The sequence below is a fragment of the Passer montanus genome, unplaced genomic scaffold (assembly GCF_014805655.1).
Source record: "Passer montanus isolate IOZ18808 unplaced genomic scaffold, ASM1480565v1 scaffold140, whole genome shotgun sequence".
Classification (NCBI taxonomy): Eukaryota; Metazoa; Chordata; class Aves; order Passeriformes; family Passeridae; genus Passer; species Passer montanus.
Window position 1 is genome coordinate 574,662 of NW_024360942.1, and position 12,645 is coordinate 587,306.

At 65.6% G+C, this 12,645-nt stretch overlaps 1 protein-coding gene across 1 annotated transcript; it reads right to left on the reverse strand.

The window, feature by feature from the left end:
- Nucleotides 1-806: 806 nt before the first annotated feature.
- Nucleotides 807-5,523, reverse strand: IL12RB1 (interleukin 12 receptor subunit beta 1). Its single transcript, XM_039700394.1, is given in 15 exon segments — nucleotides 807-1,614; nucleotides 1,715-1,796; nucleotides 1,877-1,973; nucleotides 2,089-2,232; nucleotides 2,308-2,448; nucleotides 2,616-2,717; nucleotides 2,797-2,971; nucleotides 2,973-3,284; nucleotides 3,362-3,444; nucleotides 3,532-3,642; nucleotides 3,770-3,812; nucleotides 4,288-4,439; nucleotides 4,522-4,691; nucleotides 4,770-4,887; nucleotides 5,220-5,523. Coding segments are annotated over 15 exon segments (2,280 nt in total). The 5' UTR covers nucleotides 5,266-5,523; the 3' UTR covers nucleotides 807-1,110.
- Nucleotides 5,524-12,645: the final 7,122 nt, after the last annotated feature.

The window sequence follows — 12,645 nt, forward strand, 5'->3', positions numbered from 1 at the left end:
CAGTGCTGGTGGCATTGCACTGGTGGTGCTGGTGGCACTGAACTGGTGGCACTGCATTGGTGGCACTGAACTGGTGGCACTGCATTAGTGGCACTGCATTAGTGGCACTGCACTGGTGACATGGCACCGGTGACACAGCACTGGTGGCACTCCTCTTGTGTCACAGCGCTGGTGGCACGGCGGTGTGGGTCCCATCTGGATGAGTCCCCCGGCCATGGGAGCAGCAGCACCGTGGCCGCCTCCCCCCGGAGCGCTGGGAACGGCCCCAAACCCGAGCCCGGCCGTCCCTCCCGGGTCCGGCTGCCGGAGCCGCCCCGGGCTCTGTCCCCGCTGCCATCGCCGCGGTTTCCGCCCGCGGGTGCCGCTGCTGCTCGTGCAATTGGAGCGAAATGCTTTGCAAAACACGAGTGGGGCCAAGAGCAGCAGCGGAGGCCGAGTGTCAATGGCTCAGACACCGCGGCTGTGCACCTGGATTTCCCCGTGTTACTAAACCCACGGAGCTTTTCGGTTTTTAAGGTGTTTTTTTTTTTGTCCTCTCAGCAAGTAAACACCGCAGCGTCAGGCGCAGAAAACCACAGATCGCTTTTCGTCTCCTGTTCTGTCCCAGATAAGGCCCGAGGCGGCGGCGTGGCCCCACGGGAAGGGGCTGGGGGGGCCCCCATGGATCACCCCCGTCCTCCCCAGCCCTGGATTGAACCTCGGCTCTAAATCCTTGCTGCAATCTGCTCGGGTCAGGCGAGGGAAAAAAAAAAAAATCTCAGCCCTGCTGCTTTGCGCAGTTATTTTAATTTTTTTTATGTTTGTGTTTAATTTTATTTTTTCCTTTTTAGGTAGCTGGTGTTTAGTGCTGGGGCTTTTTGTGTCCCCACCAGGATACTGGTTCAGAGGTAGCAGCCGGCTGGGATGAAGTTCTGCCTCTCCTCCCAGTCCAGGCATGGAAATATCCTCGGTCCTGGCCAGACTCTTCAGCTGCTTTTGCTCGGGTTGAGGCTGGAAATTACGTGGCCAAACCCTGTCCCGGTGCAATGCTGCATCCAGAGGCATCGCCTTCCGTGCCCTGGAAACCAGAAACCCGCCTGAAAGTGCCGGTGCCACCCTCGGGCTGGTCACTCAGCGTCCCACACGGACACTCCGCGCTCCAGGGGACGCCCCGTGCCCACCCCCGCCGCTCCCTCCTGCCGATGGCTGCGGCAGCGGCTCCTCCGGCGGGGGATCCCACCCTTCCTCATCCCTGATGATGATGGGTTTGTCGGAGATGAGCAGGGCGATGGGGATCAGCGGCTGGTGCAGCCCCTGCCGTCCCTCCTCTTCCTCCTCCTCCTCCTCCTCCTCTCGGGGTGGGTGCCCGGTGCAGCTGGTGCTGCCAGACCCCACCGGGCTCAGCATCTCCTGCCTGCGGTAGGCGAAGGGCAGCTCCTCCCCGCAGCCCGCCGGGGATGTCACCACTGTCGCCGGCTTTTCCAGCGCGGGGCCGGGCTGCGGCACGTCGGGGTGCGGCACCGCACTCCCGATGCCCGTGTCAGCCGTGTCCTCGCTGGGATCAGGCTCCGGCAGCAGCAGCTCGGCTGGGCTGAACCTCTCCGAGGGCTCCAGGAGGCCTGTCCGGGGCTGGCCCTGCGGGTTGGGTGGGTTTGGGGTGGAACATCCCGTGCCAGGGCTGTGCGTGGGCGTTCGGGGCTGTGGCATCTGCCCCCTCCTGCGCCTTCCACCTCACCTGGCTCGTGTCGCCGGCCGAGAACTGGATGGCTTTGGTGCCCACGGGCTTGGGAAGGGGTGGGAAGAGCAGGCGGCGAGCCCTGGGGAGGGAGAGCTTGGTCAGTGGGTGAGCAATGACGGGGTGGCCTGAGCGGCTTTGGGGACGAGGACACTCTGTCACCTCCTTTTGCTCAGGTGGTAGATGGCAGCTGCAGCGGGGACACCAAGCCAGATGCCCAGGTAGTTCAGGTTGCCTCTCCACCGTGCTCCCTGGGGACCTGAGGGTGGGCATGGCTGGGTGGTGGCATTCCTGCCCCAGCAGGGACACAGGAGACGTTTTGGGGTGAGGGTGAGCACACTGTGGGGAGAGCACCCCGTGGTCTCAGCCATTACCCAGCGCCCTGGTCTGGAAGGGCCACCAAGCACTGCAGGTCCTCTCGCTGTCCTCTGTCACCTCCCAAACACCCACCCTGTAGCCTGTGCCAGGCCGGAGGTTTTGGAGGGTGTAGTTTGATGCCGTGGCATCCACTTCACTGTCTGGGCAAACAAAACCGAATGTGGGGCACTCTGGCACCCTCCTCCTGCCCCAGGGGGACTGGCGGTCCCACTCACAGGTCACATTGTCCCCCTCGGCCACGTGGCAGACGAGGTACTTGGCCAGCGCGCCGGGGCAGGCGGCCCGTGGGGACGGCTCCCATTGGAGCACAACCGCGGCATCCCCGGCGCTGATGTTGAAGGGCACGTCCAGCGAATCTGCGTGCAAAAAACCGGGGGATTATTTCGGGAGCGCCCGTCCTGGAGCGCAGCAGGTGCGGATGCTCCGTGCTCGGTGCTCGGATGCTCCGTGCTCGGTGCTCGGATGCTCCGTGCTCGGATGCTCGGATGCTCCGTGCTCGGATGCCCGGTGCTCACACACTCACCGTTGCCGGCGTAGCGGTGCCCCAGGGCGAAGGTGGCCCAGCCACGCTGCGTGTCCCAGCCGTGCACGGCGAGGCGGTGACAGCCCGGCGCTCCCAGCGCTCCTGGGGAGGAACAGCAGCTGCTGGTCAGAGCCTCTGACCCCGGCTGGGGGCACAGCGGGGGCTTGGGGCGCTCCCTTGCCTCTCTGCACGTGGGTGCTGTTGGCAGGGAATCCCTGCCGGACGCAGACTCCCTGTTTCGGAGGCTCTGGCAGCGCCTGCTGCTCGAAGCAGAAAGCGTCGCCGGCCACCGGCGCTTCCCACTGCGCGCTCACGGCGCTGCCGGCCACGCTGATCTCCTTGAAGCTGAGATCTGGGATGAAACGGGGGATATTCGGGGTAGCTGGGAAAAATAACGCCCTGAGGGCTGCCGGGGGAGCTCGGCGTTCCTACAGGGGCGGTACCTGCGCGCTGCTCTGCCGGCACACGGAGCTGCCGCCCCGGCCCCGGCCCCGCGGCGTTGGCGGCGGTCAGCAGGATTTGGTATTCCGCCCCGGAGAGGGTGAGGTTGTGCTCTGTCACCTCCCCGGGCAGCGCCACCGTGTCCTCCTCAGGTGACCCTGCACAGCCACACGCCAGCATGGTGACGTGCAGCTTGTAGGTGACATTGCTCTGCTCCTTGAGGACTGGCTGGAAAGGAAAAGGGGGGGACTCAGGGGGTGAAAGGGTGGGGGACACCCAGGAAGGCCCCAGAGATGCCGCTGTACCTGCCAGCTCAGCCTCAGCACCCGCTGCCCGTCTGTCCCCAGTTTGCCCAGCTGATGGCTCAGCACTGGCCTCCTCAGGATTTCTGCGGGAGGAACAGGCCTGACTGAGCCATCAACAATTTTGGGAGCTGTTTGGATCTCACCAGGCTCCTCTCTCTCCTCTTCCTCACCCTCGGGAACAGAGATGTTGCTGCTCCAGTCACTCCAGTAGCTGCTCCAGTGGGGAGGCTTGTGCCGGAGCTGGACCACGAAGGTGCCATGGACCCCCAGGGCACAGGTCACTAGAGAGGGGTGGCAGGGCCACCTGGGTGACCCCTCCTTTCCCCAGCTTTTGGCCATTACAGGCTGCTGGCTGGGGAGCACCCCCAGGAAGTGCTTGTCCCCAACAACCCCACAGGATAAACCGACCTGAGTTTTCTTTAGCTGTCATCATCATGGTCTCACATGTCACCTGCAGAGAGAACCAGGCATGGAGACACCCTCCCAGTAAAACCAGTATTTCACTGGGACATCAGTGCTGTCCTGTGATCCCCAAACACCCCAGGGGCTGGGAGAGCCAAAAAGTGCAGGGGACATGGTGGCCAGGGGCCCCCTCAATCCTGGGACACTCCTGGCAGCAGCTGAGAGGGATGGGGGTCCCCAGCTGTGACAGCTTCACCGGGGACAAGCATCTGGATTTGATCCATTGTCGTCATTACTATAATCTGGGTTTTTTTCTGTGTAATGCCTGAGAATCCTGTTATGGGCAGCAGCAGGATCCCATGGCCAGAGGACGAGGCAGAGCTGATAACCCAGGGAAACAGATGGGACACAGCTGGGTTTGGGGGGGGACAGTGACATCACTGAGCCCCCACACTCCCTGGGCTGCCGTGGTGCTCCTGGCTGTGCTCTCAGTCACTGCCAGCTCCAGCAAACAGCATTTTTACCTGTGTCCAGCTGCTGCCTCCCTCCCTGCAGAAGCGAGCCTCGTGCTGTGGCGGCTGCTTCAGGCTCCGGCACGGCGGCCGCGGCACCCGCAGCCTCAGCTGGCCACCAGCCTTGGAGAAGGACATCCCAGCAGGAGGTGGAACCAGTTTGACTGGAAAGATGAGGCAGTTTTGGGTGGTCTGGCAGTTTCCAGTGGCGGTGCTGGCTGCCAGCCCGGCCCCCGGGGCACTCACCAGCCTCGTTGAGGTGAAGGGTGTGGTTGGGGGTCCTGCGGAGCTGGTCCCCCCAGCGTGCCTCCACCCAGGCCGTGGTGTTAACCAAGGTGTACACTTGGGTGTGCGAGAGGCTGTAGCTGGGCACCGTGCCCGCCTCAAACCGGCGGCACAGCCCGCGCTTCTCAAAGCTGGGGAGGGAGCGGGCACAGGGTGGCACCGGGACTCATCCCGTGGGCTCCCCCTCCCCGCCGCGCTGCCCAACTCACCAGAGGTTCAGGATGTAGGAGGTGCTGCCGGCGGGGCCGAGGGGCTGCCAGGAGCAGTAGAAAGGCTTGTGGGTGTCGCATTTCTTCCAGCAGGAGAAGTCGTGGGCTGCCAGGGTGCCTGCGGGACAGGGCAGTGGCTGGAGGCCGCTGCATCCCAGCTCCATCCCGTGCTTGGGGGAGCAGTGGTGTGGCTGCTGCCTGCTTGCCGTGTTGCTCAAATGGGGAATCAGAGCAGCGGCACCAGCGATCCTCACCCCAAGCCCCCCGTGTTCCCCCTCCCCGGTGATTCCGGTGCCACTCTCCCCTTCACCATCTTTACTCCGTCCCTGTGGTTTTGGGTGAGTATCTCCATCTCTCTCCGGGAGCTCCCCAGCTCTTATCGCCCCCGAATCATTCATTGAAAGTCTTCTGAAGTTATCTCTCATCTCCCAGCACCGCAGGAGCACTTACCGCCCTGCGCCAGCGCCGCCAGCGCCGCCAGCAGCCCCCCCAGCATGGCCGGGGTGTCCCGCAGCGGATCCGGGGCTCCGCTGCCCCTCCCGGTGCCCCCGCACCCCCCGTGCCCCTCTCGGGCGTGGCGGCAGCCCCGGTGCTCAGCGCAGCTTCCCGCGCTTGGGGTTTCCTCTTCTGCCCAGAGCGTGCCGTTCCCAGGCGGGGCAGAGCCCCAGACGCGAGTGCATGCCCCACTTTGGCAAAAAACAAAAGAGAAAGCGACCAAAAGATCCCCCTTTTTGTGCCGGGATGAGGCCGGCCCCGCGTGTCCCGGCCGCGCCACGTGCCCCGGCACGGCCAGAAGCGCAAGGTAAGCGAAAGAGGAGTCTTGGGGTTTTTGATTTTTTTTTTCTTTTCTTTTTTTTTGCACACAGCGTGTTTCTGCTGCTCTGCCCGTAACGGGGTGAATCTCCAGGTTGGGGTTCTCTGGGGTTTTTTTGGGCTGTCGTGCTTGTCCCCAGAGCTGCTCATTCCCCGCGCCGCGAGAACAAAGCCCCAGTGAGCAGGAGAGCGCGGTGGCACCGGGGCACCAGAGCCGTGTGACCCGCGACGGTGGAGCCGGGTGGCACCGGGCACAGAGTGCCCTTGTTCCCGCAGAAAGCGGCTCCTTGTGCGGCCCCTGCCCGGCGCCGGAGGGCGGCGGTGGCGGGAGCGTCCCTGCGCTGCTGGGACAGCGTGGGCACGGCCGGGCTGCGGGCACAGAGGGTCCCCTGGCACCTCCCGGTGTCCTCCCTGTCCTGCCCGGCGTGGGGGTGCACACCAGGCTGTGCCGTGCCAGACTGCACCGTGCTGGGCTTTGCTGTGCCACAAGAGACAGCAGGACTGGGCTGTGCCATGCTGAACCAGGCCAGGCCAGGCTGTGCCATGCCATGCTGGGCTGTACTGGACAGTGTGCCCAGGCCACACACTTTGTGCTGCTCTGTGGCAACCAGGACAAACCTGGGCTGGACCACACCAGGCTCCCAACCCCATCCCTGCTGTGCCAGCCCCAGGCCCTGCCATGCTGGGCTGTACCATGCCAGGCAGACTGTGCCAGCCCCAGGCCATCATCTGTGTGCCAGATCTGTTGTGCTGGGCTGTGTCAAGCCAGAAAGGCTGTGCCAGGCCTGAGCTGTGCCATGCTGTGCTGTGCCATGCTGTGCCATGATGTGGCAGACTCTGCAGTGCCAGGATGTGCTGAGCCAGGCAGACTGTGCCAGCCTTTGCCAACCCCATGATGTGCTATACTGTGCCATGCCACGCCAGACTGTGCCACACTGGGCTGTACTGAGCCAGGCAGACTGCCAAACCCAGAATGTACAGTGCCCTGTCAGCCCCACACCCTGCCATGCCATGCCATGCCAGCCCTCTGCTGTGCCAGCCCCGTGCCGTGCCAGCCCCATGTTGTGCCAGCCCCTTGCCATTTCAGCCCCATGCCATGTCAGCCTCGTGCCTTCCTGTCTGATGTGATGTGTCATTCCAGCCCTGGCCCATGTGGGGCTCATGGCATGCTGTGCCATCCCCAGGCCATTGTGCTGTGCCATTCCACCCTGGCCCATGTGGGGCTCATGGCATGCTGTGCCGTCCCCAGGCCATGCCAGCCCTATGCCATGCTGTGCCAGCCCCCTGCTGTGCCATGCCCAGGCCGTGCCAGCCCCATGCCGTGCCATGCCACTTCATGCTGAGTTGCTCTGGCTCCATGCCGTGCCAGCCCTGCACTGTACCATGCCAGACCCATGCCGTGCCAGCCCCATGCCGTGTTAGTCCCATGCTGTGTTGTGCCAACCACATGTTGTGCCAGAGCCATGCCATGCCATGCCATGCCATGCCAGTTCTGTGCCGTGCCAGCCCCATGCCATGCTGTGCCAGCCCTGTGCTGTGCCATGCTGCCCGTGCTGTGACAGTCCCATACTGTGCCATGTCAGCCCCATGCCATGCCAGCCCTATGCTATATCAGTCCCATGCCATGCCGTGCCAGCCCCGTGCTGTGCCAGCCCCAAGCTGTGCCGTGTCACCCCCATGCCATGTCAGCCCCGTGCTGTGTTGTGCCAGCCCCATACTGTGCCAGCCCCATACCATGCTGTGCCAGTCCCATACTGTGCCATGCCAGCCCCATGCCATGCCAGCCCTATGCCATGTCAGCCCCACGCCGTGCCAGCTCCATGCTGTGCCAGCCCCATGCCATGCTGTGCCGTTCCACCCCCATGCCGTGATGCCATGCTGTGCCAGCCCTGTGCTGTGCCATGCTGCCCATGCTGTGCCAGTCCCATACTGTGCCATGTCAGCCCCATGCCATGCCAGCCCTATGCTATATCAGTCCCATGCCATGCCGTGCCAGCCCCGTGCTGTGCCAGCCCCAAGCTGTGCCGTGTCACCCCCATGCCATGTCAGCCCCGTGCTGTGTTGTGCCAGTCCCATACTGTGCCAGTCCCATACTGTGCCATGCCAGCCCCATGCCATGCCAGCCCTATGCCATGTCAGCCCCACGCCGTGCCAGCTCCATGCTGTGCCAGCCCCATGCCATGCCAGCCCTATGCCATGTCAGCCCCATGCTGTGCCAGATCCATGCTGGGCCAGCCCCATGCCATGTCAGCCCCATGCCATGCTGTGCCGTTCCACCCCCATGCCGTGCCAGCCCCGAGCCGTGCCGTGCCAGCCCCATGCTGTGCCGTGCCAGCCCCATGCCGTGCCAGCCCCGAGCCGTGCCGTGCCAGCCCCATGGTGTGCCGTTCCAGCCCCATGCCGTGCCAGCCCCATGCCGTGCCAGCCCCATGCCGTGCCAGCCCAACCACATGTTGTGCCAGAGCCATGCCATGCCATGCCATGCCATGCCAGTTCTGTGCCGTGCCAGCCCCATGCCATGCTGTGCCAGCCCTGTGCTGTGCCATGCTGCCCGTGCTGTGACAGTCCTGGGTGGGCAGAGGGGGGTGCTGGGGGTGCTCTGGGTGCGTGTGGAGAGGGTGCTGCGTGTGCAAGAGGTGGGTGCTGCGGGTGAGAGGGGAGTGCTCTGCGTGTGCAAGAGGTGGGTGCTGCCGGTGGGAGTTGGGTGCTCTGCGGGAGTGTGAGAGGAGCAGGAGTGGGGGGCTCTGCGTGGGGGGGCGAGAGATGGGGGCTGTGGGTGACAGGTGGGTGCTGCGGGGGCCAGGGCTGGGTGCTGTGTGTGAGCAGCGTGGGACAGGAGGGACAGGAACCGGGCACCCCCCCGGGAGCCTGGCAGGGTCTGAGCTCAGCTCCGGGCACCCCCTCAGCTCCGGGCACCCCCCGAGAGCCTGGCAGGGTCTGAGCCCAGCTCCGGGCACCCACCTTGGAGCCTGGCAGGGTCTGATCCCAGCTCCGGGCTGGGTACCCGGGAGCCTGGCAGGGTCTGAGCTCAGCTCCGGGCACCCCCCGGGAGCCTGGCAGGGTCTGATCCCAGCTCCGGGCACCCCCCGAGAGCCTGGCAGGGTCTGAGCCCAGCTCCGGGCACCCACCTTGGAGCCTGGCAGGGTCTGATCCCACCTGGGCGGGGGGCGCCGGTCTGCAAGGGGTGGGCGCTGCGGGGGCGCGGGGGGCGGGCGCTGTGGGTGCCGGGTGGGCGCTGTGGGTGCCGGGTGGGTGCTGTGGGTGCCAGGTGGGTGCTCCGGGTGGGCGGTGGGTGTTGGGGGTGAGCGGTGGGTGTTCCGGATGCGGCTCTGCGAGGGGTGGCTGGAGCCTGGCAGGGTCTGAGCCCAGCTCTGGGCACCCACCCTGGAGCCTGGCAGGGTCTGAGCTCAGCTCCGGGCACCCCCCGGGAGCCTGGCAGGGTCCGAGCCCAGCTCTGGGCACCCACCCTGGAGCCTGGCAGGGTCTGAGCTCAGCTCCGGGCACCCCCCGGGAGCCTGGCAGGGTCCGAGCCCAGCTCTGGGTACCCACCCCCGAGAGCCTGGCAGGGTCCGAGCCCAGCTGTGCCCTGGGATGTTGGGTTGGTACCCAGCTGTGCGGGGGCTCCCGTGGGAGCACCGTGGTCCCTCCAGCCCAGCTCCCGATGCCGGTTCGTGCCGATCCGCTGTGCCAGCCCCTCTCTGAGCCCCTCTCCTGCCTGGCATTGCTGCTCCCTCAGGCAGAGGGACCCCCCTCCTCCTGCCCACCCTGCAGCCGCTCCCGCAGCAGCCCCGGCGCCCCTGCCTCGCTGGGGGGGTGGTGACCGGGGACCCCCGGCTGGCAGAGCGGAGTGCTGAGCCGGATTTTCCGGGTGACCTGACGCCTCCATCCCCATCTGCAGTATCCGGGGGCCCGGGCGGAGCTGTCGGCGCGGTTGGAGGATGGCACGGCGCTGCCTCATCCGAGCTGGCAGCTCGGCGGGCAGCTGCGCTCCGCTGCACGCTCAGCCCGGGGGGAGCCCGGAGCTGCCTCCCCGCGGCTGCGGTGGACAGAGCCGGGGCCCGGGGCTTCGGGGCCCGGGGCTCTGCGGGTCGTTCCCGGCAGTCCCGGGAAGGGCAGAGCCGGGGCACCCGGCTGAGTGCCCACACGCCCGTGGCAGGAGGGGTCGGAAGGGGCTCCCACCAGGGACTTAATCCCAAAGTGCTGAGCAGCAATGCTGTCCCGATGCTGCCCCAATGCCACCCCCGATGCCATCCTCGGTGCTGTCCCCAGTGCAGTCCCCAGTGCTGTCCTCACAGGCATCAGCTGATGGTTAATCCTGGCTCCCCCTGGGACTCGCTGAAGGGACAGGCACAGTGCTGGACAGTGCTGGTGTGTCGGGCACCCTGTGGGTGCTGGCTCTGTGACACTGCCCCCACAGGGGCCCTCAGGGCCACCGGGGATGCTCTGGGTGTCCCTGGGGACACAGAGTGGCCAGAGAGCCCCTGGCAGTGAAGGGTATTGGATTCTCTGGGCACTGGCACCCATAGATGGGTGTGGGTGACCATGGGGGACAGTCCTCTGTCCCACTGTTCCATCTGCACACAGCTGAGCAGTAAAACCCCCAGCGTGACCCCCCCTCTGCCTCCTGCCCTGTGCAGAGGTTGGTGGCCAGTGGCACAGCTCCAGGTGTGGCTGGGGACCAGGCTGGGTGACAGCAGGGCTGGCTGGGGGTGCTGGGGGCTCCCACTCCGTGTATGGACCCCATATCCCCTCACCCTGCCTGGGCCTGGGGTCAGCCCGTGCTGGGACACCCACACCCACGCCCTGTCCCCCGTCCCTGCACCCACAGACGTGTCCCATGGCACCCCGGGGCAGACGTGCACCCGTGGGCCCCGGGGCTGCTGCGTCCCTGTGCACCCAGGCATGATGTCACCCGTTGCCATGGCAATGCTGCTGCATCACTGCGTTGCAGCGCGCCCCAATCCCGGGATTTCCACAGGGGCTGCGTGGCGTGGGCAGCAGGATGGGGCATGGCTGCCCCGGGGTTTGGGGGCTGGATGGATGCTGCTGGGGGCCCCCACATGGGTGGCAGCAGCTCCAGCCCACAGGGAGCTCCGTGCCTGTGCCAAAAATGGGTCCTGGCTGCGCAGGGGTACGGGGCTGGTGGGCACAGGGTCAAGGCAATGATGGGGCATTAACCAGCACCTGCAGCTGCCTCATGGCCCTGCATTCCACATTGTGCCAGGCCACACTTCAGCCTGTCCACGTTGTGCCACTCACAGTGTGCTGGCAGAATCTGTGTCACTCTCTGGGGTGACAGGTGGCACACGGGTGGGGACCAGAGCAGTGCTGGTGCCCAGCACACCAGGAGGATGGCACTGGCGTGGGTTCCTGCCCCCAGCTGCCCTTTGGCCCTTTGCACCACCTGTGAGCAAACAGTTCTCACAAGAAACATTCCCAGAGGCTGGAAAAATAAATAACCTAGGGGCTGCTGGCTGCTTCCCACTCCCGGGCCTGGGGGGGACAAGGAGGGGACAGGGTGAAGCCACCATGGGTGCTGCTCCCACTGCACCGCCCTCGTGCCACCGCTCCTGGGCCTGCCCATGGGACCAGCAGCCCTGGGGACACTGGAAGATGTCCTCTTGTGCTGGCTGATTTGTCACCCTCCCCGTGGGCACTGCCAGTGGGGATCGATGCTGTGGTGACAGTGTGTGGCAGTGGGGGTGCTGCCAGGCGTGTGGGTGTGGCTGGCAGAGTGGCAGGTGGCACCCCCGGCTCCCAGGGCACACTCTGACCCCACCTCGTGCTTGTCTCGTTGCAGAAGGAGCTGAGCCTGCCGCGCCGAGGAAGAGCGTAAGTGTGAGCTTAGGGCGGGGGGGGTGTCACCGGGAGGGTCACACCTGGGACACAGCACTGCCACCCCGGGTGGCAGCAGGGATGGCTGTCGAATGGCACCGGGGCTCGTTGTCCCCAAATCCGGGGTGGCATCGTTGTGTTCTCTGGCACTGGAGGGACCTGACTGCTGATCTGTCGGGGAGTACTGGGATGTGCTGGGGTTAACTGGGGTGTACTGGGGTATACTGGGGTGTACTGGGGTGTTTGTGCTCTGCTGTAGGTGTGTTGGGGTGTTCTGAGCAGTACTGGGGTGTACTGGAGTGTACTGGGATGTACTGGGGTGTGTTGGAGTGTTCTGAGCAGTACTGGGGCATATTGGGGTACACTGGGGTGTACTGGGGTATACTGGGGTTTGTTGGGGTGTTCTAAACAGTACTAGGGTACACTGGGCTGTGTTGGAGCGTTGTGATCGGTACTGGGGTGTACTGGGGTGTGTTGGGGTGTTCTGAGCAGTAGTGGGGTGTACTGGGGTATACTGGGGTGTGTTGGGGTGTTATAAACAGTACTGGGGCGTACTGGAGTGTTCTGATCAGTACTGGGGTACACTGGGGTGTGTTGGGGTGTCCTGAGCAGTACTGGGGTGTACTGGGGTACACTGGGGTGTGGTAGGGGGCTGCTGCAGAGCTGCCCTGGGTGTCTGTGCCGGGGCTGTGCTGGGGATGCACGGCGGGAGCACTGGGGCGGTGTTAGGGATGTGCTGCAGCCATACCGGCACGGTTAGGGACGCACCGGGGCTGTACCGGGGCTGTACCGGGCTGCACCGGGGCTGTACCGGGCTGTACCGGGCTGCACCGGGGCTGTACCGGGGCTGTACCGGGCTGTACCGGGGCTGTACCGGGCTGTACCGGGCTGCACTGGGGCTGTACTGGGCTGTACCGGGCTGTACCGAGCTGTACCGGGGCTGTACCGGGGCTATACCGGGCTGTACCGGGCTGTACCGGGGCTGCACCGGGCTGTACTGAGCTGCACCGAGCTGCACCGGGGCTGTACCGGGCTGTACCGGGGCTGCACCGGGCTGTACCGGGCTGCACCGGGGCCGTGCTGGCATTGCGGTGCCTCAGCAGCGGCAGCGCCCCGGCACATCCCGGGAGCGCTCCGGATCGGGGCCGCCGCTGGGCCGGGTCGGGTGCGAGGGGACCCGGGGGCTGCCGTGCCGTGCCGTGCCGTGCCGTGCCGTGCCGTGCCGTGC